Genomic DNA, 25,030 nt, shown 5'->3' on the forward strand with positions numbered 1-25,030 from the left:
CTTTCAAGTAAGAAAAAATTCTTTTTGCTTCAAGAAGATGTATCTCTTTCGAACATTCCATGTATCTGCTAGTAATACTTACAACATTCATTATGTCTAGACTTATCATTGTCAGGTACATTAGACTTCCCATAACTTGGTTGTAAATAGTGTTGTCAACCTTCTTATCTTTAGATTCTTTAACCAACTTCAAATCTGTTTCCATAGGTGTGCTAATTGGATTACAATACTTCATTTTGAATCTGTTCAAAATTTCATGCACATATACTTTTTGAGATAAAAGTTCATGTAGTTGATTATTTTACTTCAATACCCAAAAAATAATGCAATTTTTCAATCTGTCATATCAAATAATAAACTTCTTGAAATTCGCAAACATAACACCATCATTTTTAATGAAGATTAAATCATCAACGTATAAACACACAATTAACATTCTCCTTCCATCGCCAATCTTGACAAAAAAAAAATCCTTCTTATGTGTGTTCATATAGGATTTTTTAAATCTGTCCTTCAAAAATAAGTGTCAATTTGATTATACGAATCTCGTGAAGCTTGTTTTAATCCATACAAGGCTTTATTTAACATATAAACCTTATGCTCATTTTCAGACTTAATATAGCCCAGAGGTTGATCAATGATTACATGTTCTGCAAGTTCTCCATGTAAGAAAGTTGATTTCACATTCATCTGAAAAGTTAGGCCAAGAGTTTTGTGCCACCAAAGAATTCACAAGTCTAATTGTATCATGTCGAGCAACTAGAAAAAAAACTTATCTATAATCCACACCAAATTCTTGCTTGTAGCCTTTTGCCACTAAACGCATCTTGGGCTCATCAATCTCTCCATTGTCTTTCAGTTTTGTCTTGTACACCTATTTAACACCAATTATATTTTTCCCTGTTGGAAGTTCTATTAACTCCCACATTATTTTTTGTATGGCTACGATTTCATCATCTATTGCTTGTCTCCATTTTTACTCATTTGTCGCTTCCTCAAAGGATATTAAATCACAATTAGGAAAGAAGACAAAGTGAATAAGTGGATCATCGGATTGGGTAATTCCTACCACTTCAAAATCACTCATCCATGCAGGTCTCCTTCTATTGTATGGTGGTCACAAGTCTCTTGTAGTTGCCAAAATTTGTTGGGTTGCACTTTCTCATCTTGTGAAGTGCTTTTTGGTTTTCATCATCAAGATTTGGAAAAATAAGTTGTTGACCTTATTGACTTGCATTTTCCTTACAATTCCAAAAAAACTCTTCATCAAATACAACATCTCGGTTTATGACAATTTTGTTAGTGTTTGGATTATAAAATTTATAAAAGCCTTTGAAATATGACTAACATAAAAAAAATACACTTATCTCCTCTATTGTCCAACTTGCTCCTTTGTTGATATCAAAATGTGAGCACATGCAATACTCCCAAATTTTTTAAAGTGGCTAACATCTAGTCTCATATCACTCTTGCTTCCTTTGGTGCCTTATTTTTAACTGCTAATATTGAACTTCTATTCAGAATCCAATTGAATGTTTCAAGCAAAAAACTTTTAGAGGTGCTACTTATTGTCAAAATAGTCCTCACCATGTTGAGAATGGTATTGTTTTTCCTTTCTGATACACCATTTTGTTGTGGTGTATATGTTGTTGTCAACTCCCTTTGAATTCCATGCTCTTAAAAAAATTGCAAACGCATTAGAGTAATATTCTCCATCACGATCTGTGCGAAGGGTCTTGAAAAGCTTTCCTAATTCCCATCAGCTACACACTAGAGCAATCACCAAAGCTTACAATGGAGTGAAAATTTTCATATAAACAAGAAAAAGAAGACTTGTTACTCGTCATGTCATTACTGTAGCCTATAACCACATACCAAATATTTGGCTCAACATTCTTTGTCAATCAGCAAAGTCTCTTCTTCATTTATCTCCACAAAAGTTGAACTTTCCCTTGTTTCCATGTTGTGATAAGGCAATTGGTATAATATTCAAAAGCGTAATGTCCAAAGTTATGGCATATAACGCACTTGGACTTGTCGTGTACCTCTCCTCTACTTTGTATTGAAATTTGTCACTATTATCTCTCTAATTCTTGTAGGAATTCATGTCTCCTCCTCGTCCTCTCCCTCTACCTCTACCTCTAAAGCTATTGGAATGAGTATTGGTAGAAGCCTTCATAGCTTGCTCCTCAATATCTAGTTGTTTGAGCTTATGCTTATGCACTAGCAATGAACTTTGCAGTTTTTCAAGTAGAGCTCATCAATGTCTTTAGACTCTTCGATAACACACAAAAAAGTTGAAATTTGGTGACAAAGACTGAAATATTTTTTTCAACAACAATGCCTTTTTCAATTGTCTCCATTGATGCGCATCTTATTCACAATTGCCATCACACGAGATAAGTAATTTGAAATTGATTCACTTGATTTCATTTGATTTGTTTCAAATATTGCACAGAGAACTTGGAGTTGTTGCCTCTTCGATTTTGTAGACCCTTGATATTTCTTCTTCATTGACTCCCAAATATCTTCGGAAGACTTTTTGTGTAGAATGGTATATCCATGATCGATCTATCAATGGTTTAAAATAGATAGTTCTTAGCTTTCAAATCTTTCAACTTCATGGTCTCAACTCTTTTTTTATTCGTATTAGTGAGCACCACACTAACTTTAGGCACACCATATTCCATTACTTGCCAAAATTCTTTGGACCTCGAAAAATTCTCCATTAGCAGCATATATATACTTCAATGATCATATTATAACTATCAAAACGAGGAATAACTGGTTGCACAAAATTATTAGAAGTCATTGACATGTGCTACTACACTCCCCTTCCAAGTTTAGTATTGCAACTAAGAGAATAAAGCTACAATTTTATTCTCTATCTTACTGTGAGCTCTAATATCACTGTAAAAGTGAGAAGAACTTTATAAAAAATAGAGAATAATTATTCTCTTGCTTATAAATTGATTAAAAAATAAGTGAACTAACTCCTAAGAATAAGTAAAAATAACAACCAATATTTACTAACAATATTTTTTACTAGGAAAAAAATACAAATTTATTTTATTTAAAAAAACTTGTTAAAGAAAGGAGATTCTCTCATTCACTAATAGTTTAAATCCCGTAGATTAAGATTTGAAGTACTGATAAGAAAAGGGATATTCTTTCACTATTATTGTGATAGTCCTTTTGTGACTAACACCATTCAATTGAGTTTTGCGGACCAAAAGGCAATTAGAATGAGCTATAAGTTAGTCTCTGGTGAAACATTTTTAGAAGGTTTTTCGAATGTGATAAATTAATTTCTGGAAACCATTGAGATGTAATTGAAAATTTGTGAGTGATCTATTGTCTGTATTTATATATATTGAATTATATCTTTTTAATGATGTAGTATGTAATATTCACCAACGTTTTATATGATTTTGTGATATTTTCTTCTTCTTTTTTATCATAATTAGCAATGGCAGATCTTTGATAACAATTTTGGAATGGTCAAAAAAATATACTCAAAATTTAAATATTTAATTATTGTTGTTAATATAACAGAAGTACATAATTTAGTATTGAAACCTTCTGGATGTTTTTCTTTACAAAAATGATAATTTTGAATTTATATTTGATATAAACCTCATTTTAAATAAGTTTTTCTAATTTCATAATCTTTTTCACTCATTGGATATTCTCATATTTAAGAACGTTTTTTGTATCACATTTCAAATAAATTAATATAAAATACCTCACTTGTTATTTTTTTAATCTTAAGAAGATTAATTTCTAATTGAATAATTAGATCATTAGTATCATGCTTTAAAATAGATAAATAAATTAAATTTATGTTGTTTTGTTTTCACATATGGAGCTTTCCTTTTATCACTTTTAAAAAATAAATTTATTCTTTTATTCTTGACCAATATAACTATTTTAAAAACAAATAAATTCTTTTAGAAAATAAATTCAAAATTAAAAACGGATGAAAAAACACGAGTTAACTTCTCATTTTACATTCATAAAAGAATTACTTACAAAATGTTCATTAAAATATATATATATATATATATATATATATATATATATATATATATATATAGTATACTTGAAAGTAATATTTTCCTATCAAATAGATAAGAGAGAATTACTTTTTTTTTATCAATAACAAAACAAAACTAATAAGAAATAAAAGTAGGATTTTACATTTTATATTTAACTCTCTCTTCTTTCCTTCAAAAAAAAAATCATTTGATAGAGTCGGAAACAAGAGCACCTCAGACTCTCATAATGCTCCATCCTGGGTAATTAGTATGAAAGTAGATAATATTAGAGTCAAGATAAAAGATATGAACAAGTTTTTGTGTATGGAGTAAGTGAGAGGGAGAAGAGACATAACCGTTAATGTTTTACATTATTAAGCTATAACTATATTATATAAATAGGTATCCTATTTTATTTTTCAAATTTACTTTTTTAATAATTAGTTTTTAATTTTAAATAATTATTCATAAGAAAATTATTTCTCAGTTTTATCACTTTAAGAATTATTTTTTCAAATTTAAATAATTGTAATAAAAAATAATTCTTTACACAATATTACTTATAACTACAATTAATTTATCTATAGTAATATTTATAAATATATATTTATAACTATATATATTTTATGCTTATTTAATTTTATCATTCCAATTACTATATTTAAAATTTAAAAGTTTGAAAATATTTAAAAAATGCATAAAGCGCTTGTGTTTAAACTAATCATGTAATAAATAGAATGTATACATATATTAATATTTAAACCAATAAATAAATAAATGAATTAAGGTTATTTATGTTACATTAATATATACATTAATTTGGTGTAACATATTTAATGATATTGCATAAATATTATAACGCATGCATTAATTTATTACATTAATGACATTATTTATTAATCAAATGCATTCATTTATTACTTTTCTTATTTTAAATCTTTATGAAACGGGAAATACTATAAAAATTAATATTAATCCTCTTCCCTTAAACTATTGTCGAAGTTTAAACCATTGTCAACAGCAATTCTTTTGCTGTCTCTGAATATTAGAGTTCAGAGAAATGGGCATCATCATGGAAAATGATGAAGTCGAGGAAGACGCAGACATAAAGTTTTGAAAGAGTGATGAGATTATCTCAAAATCAAATCAAGGAAGTATACCAAAGGTATCGTATATATAACTAGATCCTCCACTTTTTTCATTCTTTTGTTTTATTTAGTTTTTCAAATTAAAAACATTTCGTTTACTGAACATTGCATTTTTTAATGAGACACACATATTGAGAACTTTTCAGAATTTTTCTGTCAAAAAACGTACATGAAAATGGAGATTATAAACATGTCAACCTTAACATATATGAATGAGTACAGCATAATCTTTGATTTCAAAATGATTCTAGTTTCTAACAGAAGCCTTTTTTTTTATGAATGACAGGATGATGATTTGGGATTATTTAGAAATGGGGATAGTTTTGCTGTCAAAGATGTCAACGTAGGATTCCCCCATTTCATTAGTAATTTCCCATCTGTCAAATATCTTGAGCTCCAACATCAGATGGAAATTTATCAGGAGAATAAGATAAGGATGTGTCTGAGAGTTGCTGAAAAGAGAGAATATTTTGAGCACTGTTGAATGGTTGGAGGCTTCTCTGAAAAGAGAGAATAAGAGAAACATTTATTGATCTTTTGTAAATATTATAACTTTTCAATGTAATACTACATTTCATAGTAATTATCAGTTGAGTGTAATATTAATTTGATCTTCAAACTATTCCAGTAAATTTCATGAATTCGTAGTTGACACTGAATGTTTTTAACCAATCATAATATAAAATTTTCTTCTCTCTTTTTATTGATCTAGACTGTGTTTTAACATAAGCGTTTCCATTAACCATGAGTTTCGGTTCTTTATGGCATCCGTAAACCTTCGTACAAAATGTCTTGAATAAAGCACTAGTTGTTTGCCGTGTGTTTTTGTTTTAAGCAAAAGCTAATGTGACTAAGCAAACTTTTCAAATTTAGAATAGAAAGAAATACCTTTGAGGATGTGCAGCTCAAAATTCAAGAAGCTACACTAAATATAATACACATTCAAGATTGTGGTTTCATTTATGAGAAGTATTACAAGATCATTCATATGTTCAGTGCAGATATATATTGTTTTCACAACCAATTGACTCTTACTCAACTTGAGATTATTCCCAAAGAGGAGAGGTTGATAGGATTGATAATTTAGACCTGTATGCATAACGGACTTCTAGTATAAAAAAACTATCTATAAAGTTTATCCAACTAAATTGCTCAGAATATGCTAACAATTATGGAATAATTAATGTTACAAAATACAACTAAATATTTCGATGCATAAAACACAAAGTACATATTCTCCTGAATTGAGTACGATGTTTGGTAGTGCAAGTAATATTCTAACTATATATTATAGTTTTCATATCAAATAATATTATATTGTTTATTACTTGAATAAAGTGTAATATCTATATTGTTTAGATAGATTAACATGATATACTTTTCTTTCACAAAATGAAGAGAGTGGAAAAGATCTACCATCCTATTGAGAATGGTAAATCATAAAGTGTAATATCTATAGAGTATATTGTTTATTACTTGAATAAAGTGTAATATCTATAGAGTATATTGTTTATTACTTGAATAAAGTGTAATATATAGAGTAAACTAATTTTACATTGTGATATTTATAAAGTCACACTAGTACAAAAATGGTTTTTTATACCTATTAAAAAAGGCTTTTTATACCTATTTGTGGGTAGGTATAGAAGCAAGGGGTATAGAAAGTTTAGGATCTTTTATATCTATTCTTGAATCGGTGTAGAATGTTTTACTTTCCATACCTGTCTTATTCATAATAGGTATAAAAGTTTTATATTTACATAAAAAAAAATTTCTTTTTATACCTACTAATGCTATAATAGGTGTAAAAGAACAAGACTTTTTATACCTGATGTGGCTTTGACCGGTGTAAAAAGTAACGTTTTTTTTTAAAATATTTTATTTGTATGAACTACTATCCATATTCAGACCTGCATAAGATTCAATCCCAGAATACAGTTTAAAATCAATAACAAGTAAAATAATCAATATTGTTTTCATTAACACATCAAAATGTAATATTTACCTAACAAAGTTCCTAGCTATATTTACCTAACAAAGTTCCTAGCTATATTTACCTAACATAGTTACTTAACATATTACACATATAATAGTTCCTAAACTCAAAATGTAATATTGAAGCATCCAATCATTTACAAATGGTTAAAAGAAATGCAGCCCATTGCTCCCGAACATCCTTTATGACATGTTGTTCCATTGGAGACGTGTCATCAAATATCTGCACAATGAATAGTTTGAGTAAAGTTATAATATTAATGGCTTAAAATCTTAGTTATAAAGTATTCACGTTACCAATTTCCATGAGTCAACGACATTTGCAGGAGGACCCTTCCTATCACATTCAAACTCACTCTCTTTTTGTTTGTATCGTGATACCCCACATTGTGGACATTGATGTAACTTGGCAAACTCGCTCTTGTACAAAATACAATCATTCGGGCATGCATGAATTTTTTTATACTCCATACCCATGGGACACAATATCTTCTTCGCATCATAATTGCGTGTTGGCAATGTGTTACCTTTAGGAAGCATGTCACTCAACAACTCAAGCAACTCTGTGAAGCTTTTATCAGTCCACCCATTTCTTGCTTTCACATTGAACAATTTTAACACAGCTGACAATCGAGTAAACTTAGTGCATTCTGGATATAAAGGTTTTTCTGCGTCACTGCACAAGCTGTCATACATATGAGCACGTTGGAAGGAATCATGTCCGACATCACATATCATGTCCTCTAACCGATCACCCATCTCTAAATCAACTTCTTCTACTTCTACTTGAGAGTCACTTACACTTGGCATGTCTATTAATTCACCATGCCATGTCCACTTTGTGTAGCTCTTTAGGAATCCATCACATAGAACATGCTCTCGAATAACTTCAGTTGGTAGTTTTCGCTCATTCAAACAATTAACACACGGACAATAGAATCTTCCGTTATTGTCTGGAACATTCATCTTTGCAAATTCAAGAAATTGTTCTACTCCACTCTCATATTCATTTGTTGTACGTATCAAATTTATCCAACTCCGATCCATTGTTATCTGTGAAAGCAACCACCTTTACAACAGTCAAAAGTATAAATATGACTTTTACAACAAGAGCAAGAGAAATGAGATTTTTTTATTGGGATGAGTTATCCCAAATGATTTTTTCTTTGAAACTTTCTAGGTTGTATGGTGGCTGGTGGTATTACTATTCTCTTGTTATTTTCTCTTTCCATCACACAAGAGTTCAAGCTAATTAACTTTTACCAATTTCCTTTATCACCACATCATAATAACGAACAGGTAATCTAATAAAATAGTAAAATTTCATTAGAAATTTATAAAAAAAAATCAACTACATCTAAAAGGAGAGTCACATTTGTGACAATCTGTCTTAATCCTTTGTAAAACAAAGTACATTTGTGAGAATCTGTCTTAAATTAAGATAACCAATTGATGGGAATGTTTAACTATTGATTTAGGTCTTTATTTGCAATTGACAAATTGAGATTTTAATTTATTATCAAGATATTTTTAATCTTCTGACGTATAACTATTCTTTTATATCAGTTTTAATTTTCTCTTTTTGTGACAACATGTTATCCATAGCATCTGTCATTTCTCTCTCTAGTTGTAGAGTTTTGAATGTACACAAAACATTTCCCCATCACTGTTTTTCTAGCTCTCATTATTGGCTAATGTGTAACTCGAGTCCTTTTTGCAAGTAAAATAAACCATTGTAAGAGTTTGTATAATCATACCCAAACATTATTCATTCTAGTCAATTTACTTAATATATATGCGTAAATCTTCCCTAATATATATGTTTTGGTATGATATTTTAGTGTATCCAAATTGGATGATTTTATAAAATTGGGTTAGATTTAAAAATAATTTTTTAAGAGTTTTATTTAATTTTATTATTAAAATTTGTTAATTTTAATGTAAATATTTAAAAAATTATTAAAATGGTAAATAAAGAAGAAAAAGTTAATATTTCATAGATATTAAAAAATGCCTAATAAAAAAATCACCAATTTCTTCATAAATATAAGTTATATTAAGGACTAGAGAGAGTGTAATATTTATGTATGTAATATAGTTAAATACATTAAGTATAAGTTATACAGTTTAGACCGATTAAATTGAAATAGTCTCCGATGGGATAATTTATATCTTTTGTATTTCTTATTCTTGACCCTGTAGTAATGCTTAAAGTTAATAATAGAAAGTTTTTTTTACTCAGACTCACAGCACTTCACACTTTGACACGTAATAAGTTAGTTTAATGATTAGTTATCATTACTGTAATCTCCCAAAATTATCTTTATTTCACTCGTTCTCATTTCTGGTATACAGTTACATCATTTAGTATGCTGTAATTTTTTTAAAATTTTAATTGAAATCTTCTTAGTGTGGTATTATTTTATGATATAAACTAGAGTCGTACTAGTTTAATAATGCATTATAATTTTTTAAAATTTAAATTTAAATTATATCAGTTTAAGACCCCTTTTTTGAATGAACTCAAATCAAGTTGTTACAATTTTTTTATGTTTAAAATTGTATCATTGGATAATTTTTAAAACAAAATTTCACCATTTTGTACCTTTGTCTTGTGACTACAATTCCAAAGGCTAACTAATGTTTTTCTGTCTTGTGTGCTTCTTTTTTTTCACAGAAGTTATTTCTCTTTCATTTGTTGGACCTAAAAAGATCTATTTTTGTTTTCTAGTTAGTGCATTAATCCTGAATTTATCTTCTTCATCCTCTGAAATGGTCTTGTGAACCATTCGTAGTGGGTTAGAATTTTTCTTTTCAGCAACTATATTATTTGAACTGCTACATTTTCATCTCTTAACTTCATTTTTTTCCATCTCAACCTAAGAGCATATGTCCTAATAATACACTTTGACAGAATGATGCTTAGGAACATCCTGCTAGATATCGAACCATTGTTGCTATGTGAACACCTCTGTTATTTCCCTATTCACACTACATATTGTTGAGGCTTTTCCTTTCCCATCCGTGATAATTTCCTTCACCTGATAGAGATTTCAGATTCTCCTTATTGCAGTGTACCTATCTGGTGTTGATGATCTCTTTAGAGGCCTACTTGCAGGTATCACTCTTAGCCTTTTAGTGTAGTGGATTTACTCATGTTTGTTGTTGACACAATTGTTTTCAATACAGAAAATTGTTTCTACAAGAATGAAAGTAATTCATTCTCCTTGTGGTTTACATCAATTAAGAATGAAATAAATGAAAGTAATCTTTTAACCTCAGAATTCTTTTAAAGCTAAATTTCTAAGCTATGTTTTACACCAATTGAGTAACCAATTCCTTATTCTAAAGGTTTACCTAAGGTTATCCATTAACACAATGAAGGACAACATTGAAACCAAAACTAGGACTATATATTTTACTGAAGAGTATGACATGACATCAAGGTAAAAAGTGTCCATGATTGTATCGCAATCCAAAGCCACGGCATGACTGTCCTGTCACAATCATTCACAATTTCAAGGAACAATTCATGCAAAGCAATCAATACGGCTATGCCTGAATTTAAAATGTTATGATAGGAAAACACAACAGAAAAAGTTCAACCTGTTTTTCACCAATGGCAATGAGCTCTTATACTAAAGCAAAACTTCAAGTACCTGCTCTTCTCAATAACTGTAAAATCCATGAATAAATAAGGTGCAATAAATTAACATGTCTAAATAATTTGTTCACTTTGTAAAATTTCTCACCATAATAATGTTTATAAACAAACATTTATATTGCATTGAAGCTTCAATTACTAAAAACACGTGAGCATGCACTCATGGTCATAATTTTAAAGCTTACTCGGAGAAATTCTTCCATAAACATCTCCAAGAAAAGAAAATTGAAAAAGAAATCCTATAAACTAAAATTAACTTATCCAGGAATTAAAAGCTAGACTTCAAAAAGGCTAACATAGGACCATTTTTTTTGCAAATTAGTTAATGTATAAACTAATTTAATCTTATAAAGAAGTTATTTTATTTTCCCTTATTATTTTCTTATCCGGTAAGTGTTCTAACAAACCCTTAATGTAAATGATCATTAACATTACAGTGTTCATACCTTCAATCCACAAGCAAAGACATCAACTCCACAACCTACCAGCTTTCCTCTACACCAAAACCTTTAAAAAGGAAGGGAAAAAATTATGACAGAAAAGGAAATTTCAAAAGGATAAGATTATGGTTCAAAGCAGAGAAACAAAAAGTAAGCAGTTAGCTCAAAGAAGCTCAAACTTGAAAAAATGCAAGCTGTGCAACCTCTATATCAGAAGAAACTCAGCCCAACAATTATAGGCCAATAACAAAACCCTCTCTCATCCATTAGTAAAGGGAGAGATCGGTCATCATCACTGATTGTAGCTGTCTAACAAAAAATAGTAATTCGAAAACTGTTTCCAAACTAGTCTTATACAACACATAATGGGAAATATATGTTGATTCAGAATATTCAGCAATAATATTATTTATTGTTTCCCAGTATAGGCATCATGGGCAATATTCTGAATCAAATATTGAATATCATTTAAGTTTAGATGTGAATTGGTCCTCTAAGATGGCAATTGCAGGGAGCACAACAGGAGAAAAAGGTAGTATGCATGAATGAATATGAATTGACTCAATTTTTAAATGGAGCAAATATTCAGCAATAATATTTCAGTAAAACAAAGTAATAACACCTGTCATCAGGTAGTGCACTTTTTCTTTTCAATCCATTAAAAGATTGGTATCATTGGAATGGTTCATAACTCAAATCAGAATAAGAAGCTATCAAAACATTTTAGAAGTTCAGAAGTGACAACCACAGTAACAACCACAGTAGCAGGCTTAAATCTACACAAAAAGCAAAACACAATGGAAACGTGGAAACTCGAGAGGCAATTCTAATTTTAGCCTCTGGATTGTCCAACTCTTCAACGAGTGTCGTAATGATCTTGGCAACCTCAACGGAGCAGGAGGTAGGAGTATACTTAATACAACTTCCAACCTTCTTAAACCACAACACAATGCCTTAATCGAACTTTGGAAAGAATGAAACACAGCTTGCCGAACCACAAATGTCCCAATTAAAACCAAAACGCAGATTAGGGTTCCTGTGGTTTACGATTTTAGGGATTACTAAGGAATGAAGGAAGAGAAGGATTACTTACCAAATGAAGGGACTGTTGAACGCGTCACCTTAAGCAACCACAACAACGAACTTCGTGACCTCAATGCACCGAACCACACCAACGAGAAGGCTGAACGAGAAGGCTGAACGAGAAAACCAAAAGAGAAGGCCGAACACAAACACTTCGTCAACAAACACCAATGCTTCGTCAACAAATTATGAGAAGCCAAAAGAGAAGAAGGTTCTTCGTTGAGGGAGAAGAAGAAAACGAAGTGAGTAGAATGGGGGACGATCAAACCGTACTTTTCCAGAAGCCGGAGCCCTAGAAATGATAACATTGAGCGCTTCATTGGTGACTTGGTGACTATCAGAGAATGAGAATGGGAACTGGTGATGGTTGGAGCGGAAGGAATGAGATTCACGGCGGAGGAGGCAGAGTGGGAAGAGGAAAGAATTTGGTTTTCTGTCTAATCGTCGAACAGTAATTTTTTTTCCAAACTTCTATACCGATTTTATCATTTATCAGGTATAGAATTTTTTTTAAAGTTATTCCTGTACCGGTTTTAGCTTTTATTAGGTATAGAAAAATTTCTTTAAATTATTTCCGTACCGGTTATAAGTTGAAGCGGTTTCAAAACATTTTTTTTTGCTTTTTTATACCTAATATAAATATAACCGATGTAAAAGAACTTACCTTATTTACGATAATGTCATTGCATCATTTTTTATAGCTGGTGAATTTAAACAAGTAAAAAAAGTAGCTATAAAAAGTGTATTTTGCATTAGTGTCACTAAACTAATTTACTATCCTATTGAGAATGTGAGATAATTTATAATACATACAGTTAAATACTTTGTCTAAAACAATATTGATTTAGTAACTTTATTAAGAAAGCTAAACTTCTGACTTTTAATATTGTCTAATTATATGTCTAAGATTAGTTTTTTTGTTATATTCTACAATCAGACTATCCATTTTTTATGTGAAAAAATTATTATAATTATTATCATTACATTTAACTAGAATACATAATTTAATTATTGATCATAAAAGCTATTAAAAAATAACTAATATTTTTCTAAATTTTGAAAATTTTAATAAAATAATTAAAAAAAATTAAACATTTGTTTTCTATTTTAATTGTATGATGAATGATAGTGAGAATAAAGTTTCTTAGGCATTTCTTAATTCAAGTGTTGGGTTGTTTTGGTTTTATGAAGGCTTTTTGACGTGTATTCTTAATATTTTATAATTTTCTCATCTTTTTACCCGTGTTAATGGTGGTTTGGCTTATTAGTTCACTTGCGGTAGAGCGATTAGATAGGAGAATCATCTCTTTTGCTTTTTTGTTTTACCAAGGAGATTTTAAGAAAGGGCATCTCCAAGCTTATTTCTAAAGGCCTTTGACGTCACCGTGCAGATGTCTGACTCCCAAATATCCAACGTAAAAAATGACCGGTGGCATTTTTATAATTAAAGACAGTATTTAGACATTTGATCTACGGGGGTTGAACGTCCATAGTCTATTTAGAAGTCAGACATCTCTATTTGACGTAAAAAAGATACGCATAAGTAAAAAAAATGATTTTTTTATTCATATTAGACGTTTGATATGGGAGGTCAGACGTCTATAGTCTATTTTAGACGTCAGACAGATCCATCGGACGCCAAGATGGTCGCGCCAGAATCTCAAAAGTCATTTTTTTCGTCATTTAGACGTCCGACCCCGCCACCCCAGATGTCTAAATACGAATTAGACGTCATAGCCCCTATGCCGGACGCCAAATGGCCTGCAGAAGTAGGTAAAAAGAGACTGTTCCAGTGCTCTTAAACGTTTGGTGGACAAACCTGATTTCTAAATGGACCATAGACGTCGAGGCCCCTTATATCGGACGCCTAAAGGCTCTGGAAAATTTAAATGTTTAAAGGCTTTAAACGTATGCTTTGGAGGGCCCCGATGTTTAAATGTTTGTAGACGTCTGATTTGTAGGGCCCCCGACGTCTATAAGCATTTTAGAATAGCAGCGCAAACTCGCGGGCGGTTACGCACACTGTTCATCATCTTCCTCCTCTTGTTTTCTCTCTCCGGGTTGCATTTTCCAGGTGCATTTTCTCTCTTTTGGACTGTTTAAACTTTGTTTTGTTCTGATTAAATTAGTCTTTGATGAATTATCTTTCATTTGAACCGATTAAAATGCATTTTCATTGTGTTTTGGTGCAGTTTTGCTTGTGTCCTTGGGCGGCGATTTCTTGTGTTCTTGGCGGTAATTTCCTGCATTGGTCTCCTCCATTTCCCTCCACTAAGTTTTTAATTTGTTAACAAGGTTAGCATTCTTGTTTAAAAGTTTTTGTTTATGCATGTTATTGACTTTTCGATATGCATGTTTTCGGCATTTGGATATGCATGTTATTGGCTTTTGGATTTGCATGTTGTTGGCTTTTGGATATATACATGTTATTTACTTTTGTGTATGCATGTTATTGGATTTTGCGTATGCATGTTATTGGCTTTTGAATATGCATGTGATAAAGTTTTGTTGTGTTATTATGATTGGTATGTTAGATTATTAATATCAAATTGAGTAAAACTTAGTTCCCGTTTGAAATTTAACACAAACGATTAATCTTTTAATCGTTTGTATTAAATTTTGAATTGTCCGATTGGACAGTTTGGGAAAATTATTTTTCATAATTTGCTATAACATGTACGTTGGAGTTTATGGATAAGATTGATAAAATTTCGGTTCAAATTATTTGTGTTGTATGAATGAACATCGCATCAGTATGAATGAACGTTGAAGTTCTTGCAATATGTTGAACAAAATGCATAGTCTATGAACGAGACATATTTTTCTCCTTGTGTTCGTTGTCTTAATCAAACACTCCAAGACTCAGGCAATATGCGTGACCATCTATTCATGTTCGGCATAATGAGAACTTATACCATTTGGACTTGGCATGGAGAAGTACTGAACCAGCCTATCATGTCATGAGGAACAAATTATGTGGAAGAATGATTGAGTGATCAGTTAGAGGACATGATACGTGATGTTGGTGAAGATAATTTTGGAAGAGCTAATTAATATGATTCTCTTATACATGATTCAAAGCAAACGTTGTTCCCAAGATGCTTCAACTTTACACGTATGTCTGCAACTTTGAAGTTGTTTAGTTTAAAAGCCAGGAATTGATGGATCAATAAAAGTTTCACAGAGTTGTTGAAGGAGATGCTTCCAGAAAATAATATTCTTCCTATTCGTCATTACGAGGGAAATAAATTTTTATGCCCAATGGGTCTCGAATATCAAAAGATACATGCTTGTTCTAATGATTGTGTTTTGTACACAAAGGAGTTTGCTTCGCTAAAGTATTATCCAACATGTGGTTTATCTCGTTTTAAAAAGAAAGATAACAGAAAAAATGGTGATGAAGGTAATGATGGTGCACCTGCCAAGGTGATGTGGTATTTTCCAATAATACCTAGGTTGAAACATATGTTCTCTATTAAAGAAGATGCAAAGAACTTTAAATGGCACGTTGCCGGAAGAAAGTGCGATAATCTTCTTCAACACCCAACTGATTCACCACAATGGAAGAAGATTGATGAAACATTTCCATAAGTTGGTGCAGATCCAAGAAACTTAAGACTTGCACTTGCAACTGATGGTGTGAATCCTTATGGGAAGTTAAGTAGCAAACACAGTTCATGGCCACTTATGTTGATGATATACAATCTTTCTCCTTTTTTGTGAAGAGAAAATATGTGATGTTGTCCATTATGATATCGGGTCCTAGACAACCTGGAAATGCATTGATGTTTACTTGAAACCGTTAATTGATGATTTAAAAATGTTGTGGGAAGAAGGGGTCAAAGTATTCAATTCAGATGTTCAAGAAAGTTTTTGTTTGTGTGCAATGTTATTTTGGCACTATAAATGATTTCCCAACATATGGAAACTTGAGCGGCTACAGTGTTAATAGTCATTTTGCATGTCCCATTTGTAAAGAAAACATTAGTTACCTTCAATTGAAGCATGGTCAAAAGACATTATATACAAGACATCGAAAATTCCTTCCTCGTAATCACCCTTCTGTAGATTGAAAAAAACATTTAATGGAAGTACTAAGGATGAGGTTGTGTCCAGACCCCGCCATGGTGAAGAAGTGTACAACGAAGTCAAAAACATTGACATTGTCTTCAGAAAAGATCATAAAAGTACCTTTACAAAAAATATTTGGAAGAAACGATCAATATTTTTTAATCTTCCATACTAGTGTAAACTTGATGTTAGACATTGTATAGACGTGATGCACGTTGAAAAAATATTTTGTGATAGTGTCATCAGAACTTTATTAAACATGAAAGGGAAGACCAAAGACGGAATAAAAGCACAACAAGATTTGGCTGAAATGGGAATTTGTTTTGAGTTACATCCACAGACAATTGGAAGACGCACTTATCTGCCCCTAGCCTATCACACTCTTTCTAAAAAACAAAAACAATTTTTTTGTAACTCTTTAAGAAGTGTGAAGGTTCCACAAGGTTATTCTTCAAATATTAGTAACCTTGTTTCTATGCAAGAGTTAAAGTTAGTTGGTTTAAAATATCACGATTGTCATGTATTGATGCAACAATTGTTACAAGTTATTATTCGGGCATATTACCTGCTACTGTTAGAGGTATTCTAACACGTCTGAGTTTGTTCTTTAATTTCATTTGCAAGAAAGTTGTTGACCCTAGAAGTTTAGATCAAATGAAGAATGAAGGAATAAGACTATTGTGTGAATTTGAGATGTATTTTCCACCTTCTTTTTTTGATATCATGGTTCATTTTATTATTCATCTAGTTAGAAAAATTCTAATATGTGGACCAGTTTTCTTAAGGTGGATGTACCATCTTGAAAGATACATGAAGATCTTAAAGGGATATGTCAAGAATCAGTATCGACTAGAAGCTTCAATCATAGAGCGGTACGTTGAGGAAGAAGCCATTGAATTTTGTTGAAGTTATATGCCAAGTTGTGAACTAGTGGGTCTTCCTAAGAGCAGACATGAAGAAAAATGTGAAGGTAAGGGTGTTCGAGGTGTGAGAATTGAAAGTGTTAGTAGAAAAGAAGTTGATCAGGCTCATTTGTACATCTTAAACAACATTGTTGATGTGATTGCTTACATTTCTCAACACGTTAATGAAATAAAGGCATCACACCCAAGAATGAGTGAAAGTTAATAGAGTACATGGACCCATTCAATGGAGAACAAGAGAAAGACAATGCACCCATTCCACTTACTGGACTTGATGTTCTTGAAAAAGTTAATAGAGTACATCATGTATTTGGGATAACGTCGAAGAAGTCTTCTGTAACGACCCCTTGGAAGAAGAAATCAATATTCTTTGATCTTCCATATTGGTCAAAGTTAGATGTTAGACATTGCATAGATGTCATGAGTGTAGAGAAAAATGTTTGTGATAGCTTGATTGATACACTACTAAACATCCAGGGAAAAACAAAACATGGACTGAATGCGCGTTTGGATTTGGTTGACATGAATATCCGAGAAGAGTTGGCACCAAGAGAGATTGGTAAACGTACTTATCTTCCCCCTGCATGTTACACAATGTCCAGACAAGAGAAGATAAGTTTTTGTCTTTGTTTAAGGAGTATCAAGGTACCACAAGGATACTCTTCAAATATCAAGAGCTTAGTGTCAATGCAGGACTTAAAGCTTGTTGGACTGAAGTCTCACGATTGCCACGTCTTAATGCGACAATTGTTACCGGTGGCAATTCGTAGAATTTTGCCCAAAAAAGTTAGGCAGACCATAACTCAATTGTGCTAATTTTTCTCGTCAATTTGTAGTAAAGTCGTCGATCCTATAAAGTTAGATGAACTTCAAAGCGAAATTATCATCATCTTGTGTCAACTAGAAATGTTTTTCTCTCCATCCTTTTTTGACATCATGGTGCATTTACTTGTTCATTTGGTCAGAGAAATAAAGTTGTGTAGACTAGTATACTTAAGATGGATGTACCCTATTAAGCGTTATATGAAGCTTTTGAAAGGGTACGTCAAAAATCAATATCGTTCAGAAGGTTCAATGATTGAAAGATATATTGCTGAAGAAAGTATTGAGTTTTGCTCTGATTATATGAGTAAAGTAAATCTTATAGGAGTCCCTCGGACATCATGGTTGAATAGATATTCTACAAGTAAAAGCATCCAAGGTGTGAATGTGGTGATGAAAAGTCCTGAAGAATTGATGCAAGCACATCTGTACATATTAAACAACACAGATGAAGTGATCCCATTTTTGGAAGCACACAAAGCCGTTGTAAAGCACAAGTATCCAAGACAATCAGAGAAATGACAGTTGGTGGAGCATAACAGAACATTCTTGTCCTGATTCAAATCTGAAGTTTTGAAAGAATCACGGTGCTCTGAGACTTTGTTGTGGCTAGCAAATGGTTTGAAGTTTGATGTTGTATGTTGTACAAGTTACGAAATTAATAATTTCACATTCTATACAAAGACTTTGGATGATAAAAGCATAGTACAAAATAGTGGCGTCAGTCTAGAAGCTGATTCGCTACAATTTTCCACATCCAAAGATCAAAATCATGTAATTGGATCCATGAGATATTATGGTAGAATTGAAGAGATATGGGAGGTTAATTACACTAAGTTTTCCGTTGCACTCTTCCAATGTAAGTAGGTCGACAATAAGAGTGGTGTCAAAATAGATGAATCTGGTATGACACTTGTTGATTTTCGAAAGGTTGGTTATGGAGACAAAACCGTTTATCATGGCATATCAAGCAAGTCAGGTTTTTTATGTCAAAGATCATGCGTCTGACCATTGGTATGTTGCTCTTCAAGGAAAAAGACAAATTGAAGATAAAGAAGAAAATCTAAGTAATCTTCATATTGTTGACAACCATCCATTTAAAACGACAATAAATTTGGATGACGACCCTCTAATTGATGACAACCCATATGATTATGTATGAATTTCATGTTTGTGTAAATACTTATGGCTTTTGTTAAATAATATATGTTATTTTATAAGTCTTTTATTAATCTTTCATCTTATTTATTGTGACAAATATATGTGACAGATGAAGTCCCCGCCACTTCTAGACGAACGAGAGGAGCAACGAGGTTACGACAGCTTATACTTAAAAGAAATGCAGGTGAGAGGACACCTTTCATTATTGACGTGGTCACTAGAGTTGCATCTGGCCCAAATGCAGATGTATTTAGGTCTTACCTTGGAGTACTAACACGTGATCGTATCTCTATACTTACTCAATCCTTTGACCATGTATTTGAGGCTGATCGGAATCCCATTTGGCAAGATCTATTGGTAAATTAAACTATATTGCTCCAAATTCTAGATTCATTATATTGATAAATTTGTATTGATATAAGGTTATTACTTTCTTTGTTGTAGATGACATTTGATATGCCAAATGTAGAGAGCTTAAGGAATAGGTGTTTATCTGCAATTGCAGAAAGATTTCGAGGGTTTAAGACAAAATTGACGTCCAGATATATATTTGGACCAAAAAGTAATGACATGTTCCAAATATTCAGCAATTGACGAAGAAACATGGCATCAATTTGTAGAGCTTCTTTCATCCGAGACGTGACAGGTAAGTGTAGGTAAAATCATTCAATTCATCATTTATAATTATTTTTTATAACAATTGTTTCAGTTTTTCACAGGAAAAAAGGTCAAAAGCACAAGGAATAAGTGCTCAGAATACAAATTCACACCTACTATGTCGTGGTGAATATAGGAAGCTTGAGGAAAAAATAATGAAGCAGAAGTCAGATAGTAGACTTCCACTTTCTGAGGGTGGTGACCCTCCTCCTCCTCCTTCACCACCATCTCGGCACGAGAAGTGGAAGTTAGCCCCTATAAGACCATTGGGCTCCTACACTTTCGACTCTGCCAAAGAGATATTTGAAAGAATTGTAAGATGTCATTTCTCCTATTTTTACAACATTTTTGTTATATATATTACATAGATCTTTCAAATGATTTTGAAGTTTTGTTATGTGACAGGACTCCTTGGTTGAGCAGAGCTCCCAAGGTCAATTCACACAAGAAGGTCGTCAGGATATTCTTGCCACAGCTATTGGACGACTTGAGCACCCACGACGGGTGCGTGGTGTTGGGACTGGCATAGGCATACAACAGTTTTTTGGGTCTTCCTCGCGTCCATATTCATACGAAAAGATGAAGAGGACATAAGAAAAGAGATGACGCAGGAGATCACAAAGAAGGTTCAGGAAGAGTTGTATGATGAAGTTGCTGAAATGGTTGCGTGCTAGTTCCAATAGCATTATGAGGATTATGGCAATCGTCCTCTGCCATCTCCTATAGCGGAACATGTGCCCCCTACAGGTAAACTTAATGATTTTTGTTTATTAATTTACTTTTTGTATAACCTAACATTTAATTTGACAGGTAGAAGCGGTAAAGGAAGTTGTTCAACTACCGGTGCCCTAGGGGACGACATGGATGACACTCGTCCATGTCAGTTATATATTCTCTCTGATACTAGGACCATGCTAGTGGCTCGTGGTACAATTTATGAGACAACCACTGTAGTGCATGGTGTACAACTTGCAGAAGATAAGGTCAAGGTCACAGTGGATGAAGTTGTCATACCAGATGTCGTTCTTCCTGTGCCTACAGATGAGTTCTTCACTATGGAAGAGGAATTTAAGTCCTTTGTCGCCTGGCCTAGACATTTGGTTGGTGATGTATCTAATTCCCCGGTAAACACTCGTACTATATACTTCTCAATTTTAAAATTTACTTCTAATTGACGTTATAACATAACCATTTTTTCATGTAACAGCAGATAGGAGGTCAAGAGGGAAGTCCTACACCGAAGAAGACTCATTTATCTCGGGATGACCCTCTTGATGCGTTAGACGAGCTTGCTAAAATCATTTCAGATGCGCCGATGAATGTACACTAGGATTCTACTACATTCGGAAGAGAAGCTCAGATCCCATTGTACTTGCATCATCAAGATGTTAGGGAGCTTGCGTTGGGGAGAGAAGAGATTAATATTACACTCATTCAACTGTGGATGATGTAAGTTTATAAAAACTTTTTTACATAATTATTTTTTATCAAGTTACTTATATCAGATTATTTCTTCATTTTAGGTATATGTTTGATGTTAGTAACAAGAAGGGGTTTAATAATGTATATGGGTTCATTGACTCCTCTATGACTCATGAAAGAAACAAATTTGATGATATCCAAACATGCATCACCACCTGCTTTGCAATGGGGAAGGAAATATATTTTCTCCCTTATATACTTGGGTAGTGAAGTTTGTTAACTTTAAAGTTTCATTTATTAATTTTTGGTATATGACAATTAAGTTATTACCAATTTCAGGCGTCATTGGCAGCTACTTGTGATCTCAATACCGGAGAACACTGTTGTTTGGTTTTGTTCATTGCACAAGTCTCCTCCCAGCCCTCTTAGACATGTAGTAGATTGGTAAGAACCTCAATGTTTCAACCCATTTTGTTATATAAATGTATGCTAAAGCAATTTCTTTTTTAATAGTTCTCTTCAACACATATGATGTTATCTGGAAGATCTACTGCTACAGTTAAAAAGCTTGCATGGGTTCCCCTTAAAGTTTGGTACTTTAGTCCATACTTTGTTACATTTTGTATCATTCCAATGATGTTACTTAAACTCCTGCGAAAAAAAAATTAAAAAAAAAGACATAATGCTTCGGTTGACTTTGAACCAAGGCAAAATCGTCTATCTTTTTGCCTCGGTTATGAACCGAGGCATAAAAGTCTAGAGTTTTTGTCTCGCCAGTATATGTCTCGGTTCAAGAACCGCTGCCAATGGGCGAAAATAACCGTTGTCGTTTTTTCTGACTGCACTAGTGTGATGTTGATGTTGATTTTTGATTGGAGGATTGTGTTATACCTTTTTCGTTTTGATTGTTATTAAATTTTGTTTTTAAATTTTAAAATTACTAGTTTATTTTCAGAGAGAGTTGATATGTTGACTATTAAGTTGTCCAGAAATATTTTTTAAAAGACAACTGAAAAAAGAGTTTACATACATTTGTCTACTAAAATCCAGTACACTTTGTTAAAATATATCAACTAAAAAAAGAACTTATATCTATGTTGGCAAACTCCATGTATGTATATATATATATGTATATATATATATATATATATATATGTATATATATATGTATATATATATATATATATGTATATATATATATATATATATATATGTATATATATATATATATATATATGTATATATATATATATATATATATATATGTATATATATATATGTATATATATATATATATATATATATATGTATATATATATATGTTAAGCTTAATTATACGTTACTTTTAATTAATATAATAATTAATATTATTGAGTTTGATATGAATGCACCCATTGAATAAATAAACAATCGCGTGTATTTTAAACTGCAGAATATTAATTTCTAATTGCTACATGTTACGGTTGATAAATTAAATAAACTTTATTTAATGTTTGTATTAATTTTATTCTTAATTAAGTTTTAAATTTCTCATAAATAACTATTTTCAATTAATGTTTTATTAATTTATTTTATATATGAAGTATTTAGAGTTTTTATATTTTTTCAATTAGCTCTTTACTTATATCTTTTTCAATAATTGAGTAATATGGTTATGAACTTATCCTACATCTTACTAAATTACTTATGAAAAATATAAACTTTAGAATAATAAAAAATAAATTTTTTCTCTTTGTATAAATTAAAGGTATGAAATAAAAATATTATCTTGATTTTAGAAAATGATAAACAAGACAGAACAATTTAAATTTTATATTAAAAAACCAACCATTTAAATTTAAGAGGAATATATATAATTTATAAAGAAAACATAATTGATTACTCAATAATAAATAATAATTTAATGAAAATAATAATTCATTTTAAAAGAAATTACTAAAATATTTTATTCTTTTTAACCTACTTATTTCATCTATATATTGGTGAGATTTAAAGAGTTGTCAGACAAGTTATGAAATGGGCCTAAGCAAAGATGAAGAAGAGGAGAAGGAGAAAAATGTATACTTTTTGAAGAATGAGATCCTAATCTCAAAATCAAATCAAGGAAATACCAAAGGTATCTGATTTATAGTTAATCACACTCAACACAAAACCAACTTTAAAGCAACGCTGCATCTTATAATTTGTTTAACATACTGATTTTTCTATATCTTTTTTTAAATTAGGAGAAACCTTTATGATCGGAGGGATAATCTTCCGATTAAAGGTTAAGGGTTCTTCCTCCATTAAATGGTTAGTTCTTACTTCACTTTTATATTTAGGTTTTCTTCTTCTCTTCTTTCATATTACATCACAAACAACTACTTTCTATTAACCAACAACTTTTATTACAGTTGCCCCAAATTTCACATCCACAATTCTCTTAATTCGATGTGCAACATATAAGGGTAAGATCATTCTTGATTAATGTATGATCTTATTTGATATGTAATGTTATATCTACACATTCCTTCATGTTATTTAAGAGTATTTGATTATTATCTCAACATGCTTAATATGTTTGTAGGAAGGATGAGGAATCCAGATGAGCAATATGTTCAATGTACTCGCAGCCCATGAATCCTCATATTATTTGAAAAATGTGATGAGATCAATAGAAATGGGTTGCGCAATTCACAAGATATGATTTGGTGAAAAGAAAGACGAGAGAGGAGATTCTGAATTTACAACGTCATTTTAGCTTTTTAATGTAATGTTTTTTTTTCATAGTAATTATCATGTAAGAACAAAAAAGAAGTCATAATTTAAATGTAATTTCTACTTTTACTCCTTTGAAGTGTAATTTTAAGTTTTCAATTTAATATCATCTCTAAAATTTTATCCAAGTGATTGAAGGAAGTTCTCCCAATTATAATTCATATAACATTCACTAAAGGTAGGTGATTACTTAGATATTGTTTTAGTAATGTATAGTTAAAGATATGACAACTCTAACTTATTTATTTTAATATTTATTTAACTTTGTATTCGTTAAGCCGACATGAAAACAAATATTTATTTATTAAAAAAGTTGAAAATAATTTTTCTTAAACTTTATTTTAAATTAATTAATATTTATTGTTGTATAAGGGTGAGCTAAGTTAACTTTAATTGCATTGCAATATAAAGAACGTTAATGCTTTAAAACTAAATGTATGACCAACTGCAATTACATTATGTTTGATAATATTTAAAAAGTAAATTTATATTTTCATGTAATATAACAGTTTATTTAACAAACAATAAAAGATAATATGAGTTTACGTCTTATACGTCGATTTATTGATTCAATCAAACAAATGACAGCAAGACTTTGTTTCACTACTGTTCCTTTAAAAAGCTGACAATCGTGGATGAAAAATACAAAGACCGAATAATATGATTCAAAATTAATAATACTTCAAGTTAGAAATCGAAGTGTTTAAGCATTTAATGTGTGATTCTATTTATAAGTATTTCAGTCACAAATCATATATCTACAAGATACATAAGATACATAGATAATAGTAAAATATAATTATTGAAGATATGCAAGGAGTCTCACATCTTAACCAAACATCAATGAGTG

At 31.1% G+C, this 25,030-nt stretch overlaps 1 protein-coding gene, 2 long non-coding RNA genes and 1 pseudogene across 5 annotated transcripts; 2 read left to right on the forward strand and 2 right to left on the reverse strand.

Annotated features, from left to right (window-relative positions):
* Positions 1 to 7,216: 7,216 nt before the first annotated feature.
* Positions 7,217 to 8,455, reverse strand: LOC148199493 (uncharacterized). Its single transcript, XM_088111790.1, has 2 exons — positions 7,478 to 8,455; positions 7,217 to 7,403 (listed from the first exon to the last, which is right to left on the reverse strand). Exons 1-2 carry the CDS (start codon positions 8,225 to 8,227, stop codon positions 7,314 to 7,316), a joined length of 840 nt encoding a protein of 279 aa, XP_087967916.1. The 5' UTR covers positions 8,228 to 8,455; the 3' UTR covers positions 7,217 to 7,313.
* A 597-nt stretch (positions 8,456 to 9,052) lies between these two features.
* On the reverse strand, positions 9,053 to 12,848 carry LOC148199494 (uncharacterized). 3 transcript variants are annotated; one of them, XR_015785622.1, is made up of 5 exons: positions 12,641 to 12,848; positions 12,378 to 12,519; positions 11,291 to 11,351; positions 10,787 to 10,855; positions 9,053 to 10,677 (listed from the first exon to the last, which is right to left on the reverse strand). It is a non-coding gene; the product is annotated as an uncharacterized LOC148199494 (long non-coding RNA). The 3 variants fall into 3 exon arrangements; XR_015785621.1 differs by having other exon boundaries at positions 9,053 to 10,672; positions 12,378 to 12,848; XR_015785620.1 differs by having other exon boundaries at positions 12,378 to 12,848.
* Positions 12,849 to 17,781: 4,933 nt separating this feature from the next.
* On the forward strand, positions 17,782 to 21,267 carry LOC148199495 (uncharacterized; annotated as a pseudogene).
* A 2,176-nt stretch (positions 21,268 to 23,443) lies between these two features.
* LOC148199496 (uncharacterized) lies at positions 23,444 to 24,119 on the forward strand. The gene is made up of 4 exons (XR_015785752.1): positions 23,444 to 23,539; positions 23,649 to 23,715; positions 23,817 to 23,870; positions 23,990 to 24,119. It is a non-coding gene; the product is annotated as an uncharacterized LOC148199496 (long non-coding RNA).
* The last annotated feature ends 911 nt before the right edge of the window (positions 24,120 to 25,030 follow it).

The sequence above is a fragment of the Vigna umbellata genome, chromosome 4, assembly GCF_029865625.1.
Source record: "Vigna umbellata cultivar VRB3 chromosome 4, Vumbellata_1.0, whole genome shotgun sequence".
NCBI lineage: Eukaryota > Viridiplantae > Streptophyta > Magnoliopsida > Fabales > Fabaceae > Vigna > Vigna umbellata.

What these genes read in the sequence shown, in the direction of transcription:
- LOC148199493 (XM_088111790.1), bottom strand. Translation starts at nt 8,227, where the DNA reads ATGGATCGGAGTTGGATAAATTTGATACGTACAACAAATGAATATGAG. An exon ending in TCGTTGACTCATGGAAATTG is followed by an intron (nt 7,404 to 7,477) that starts GTAACGTGAATA and finishes TTCATTGTGCAG; the next exon opens with ATATTTGATGACACGTCTCC.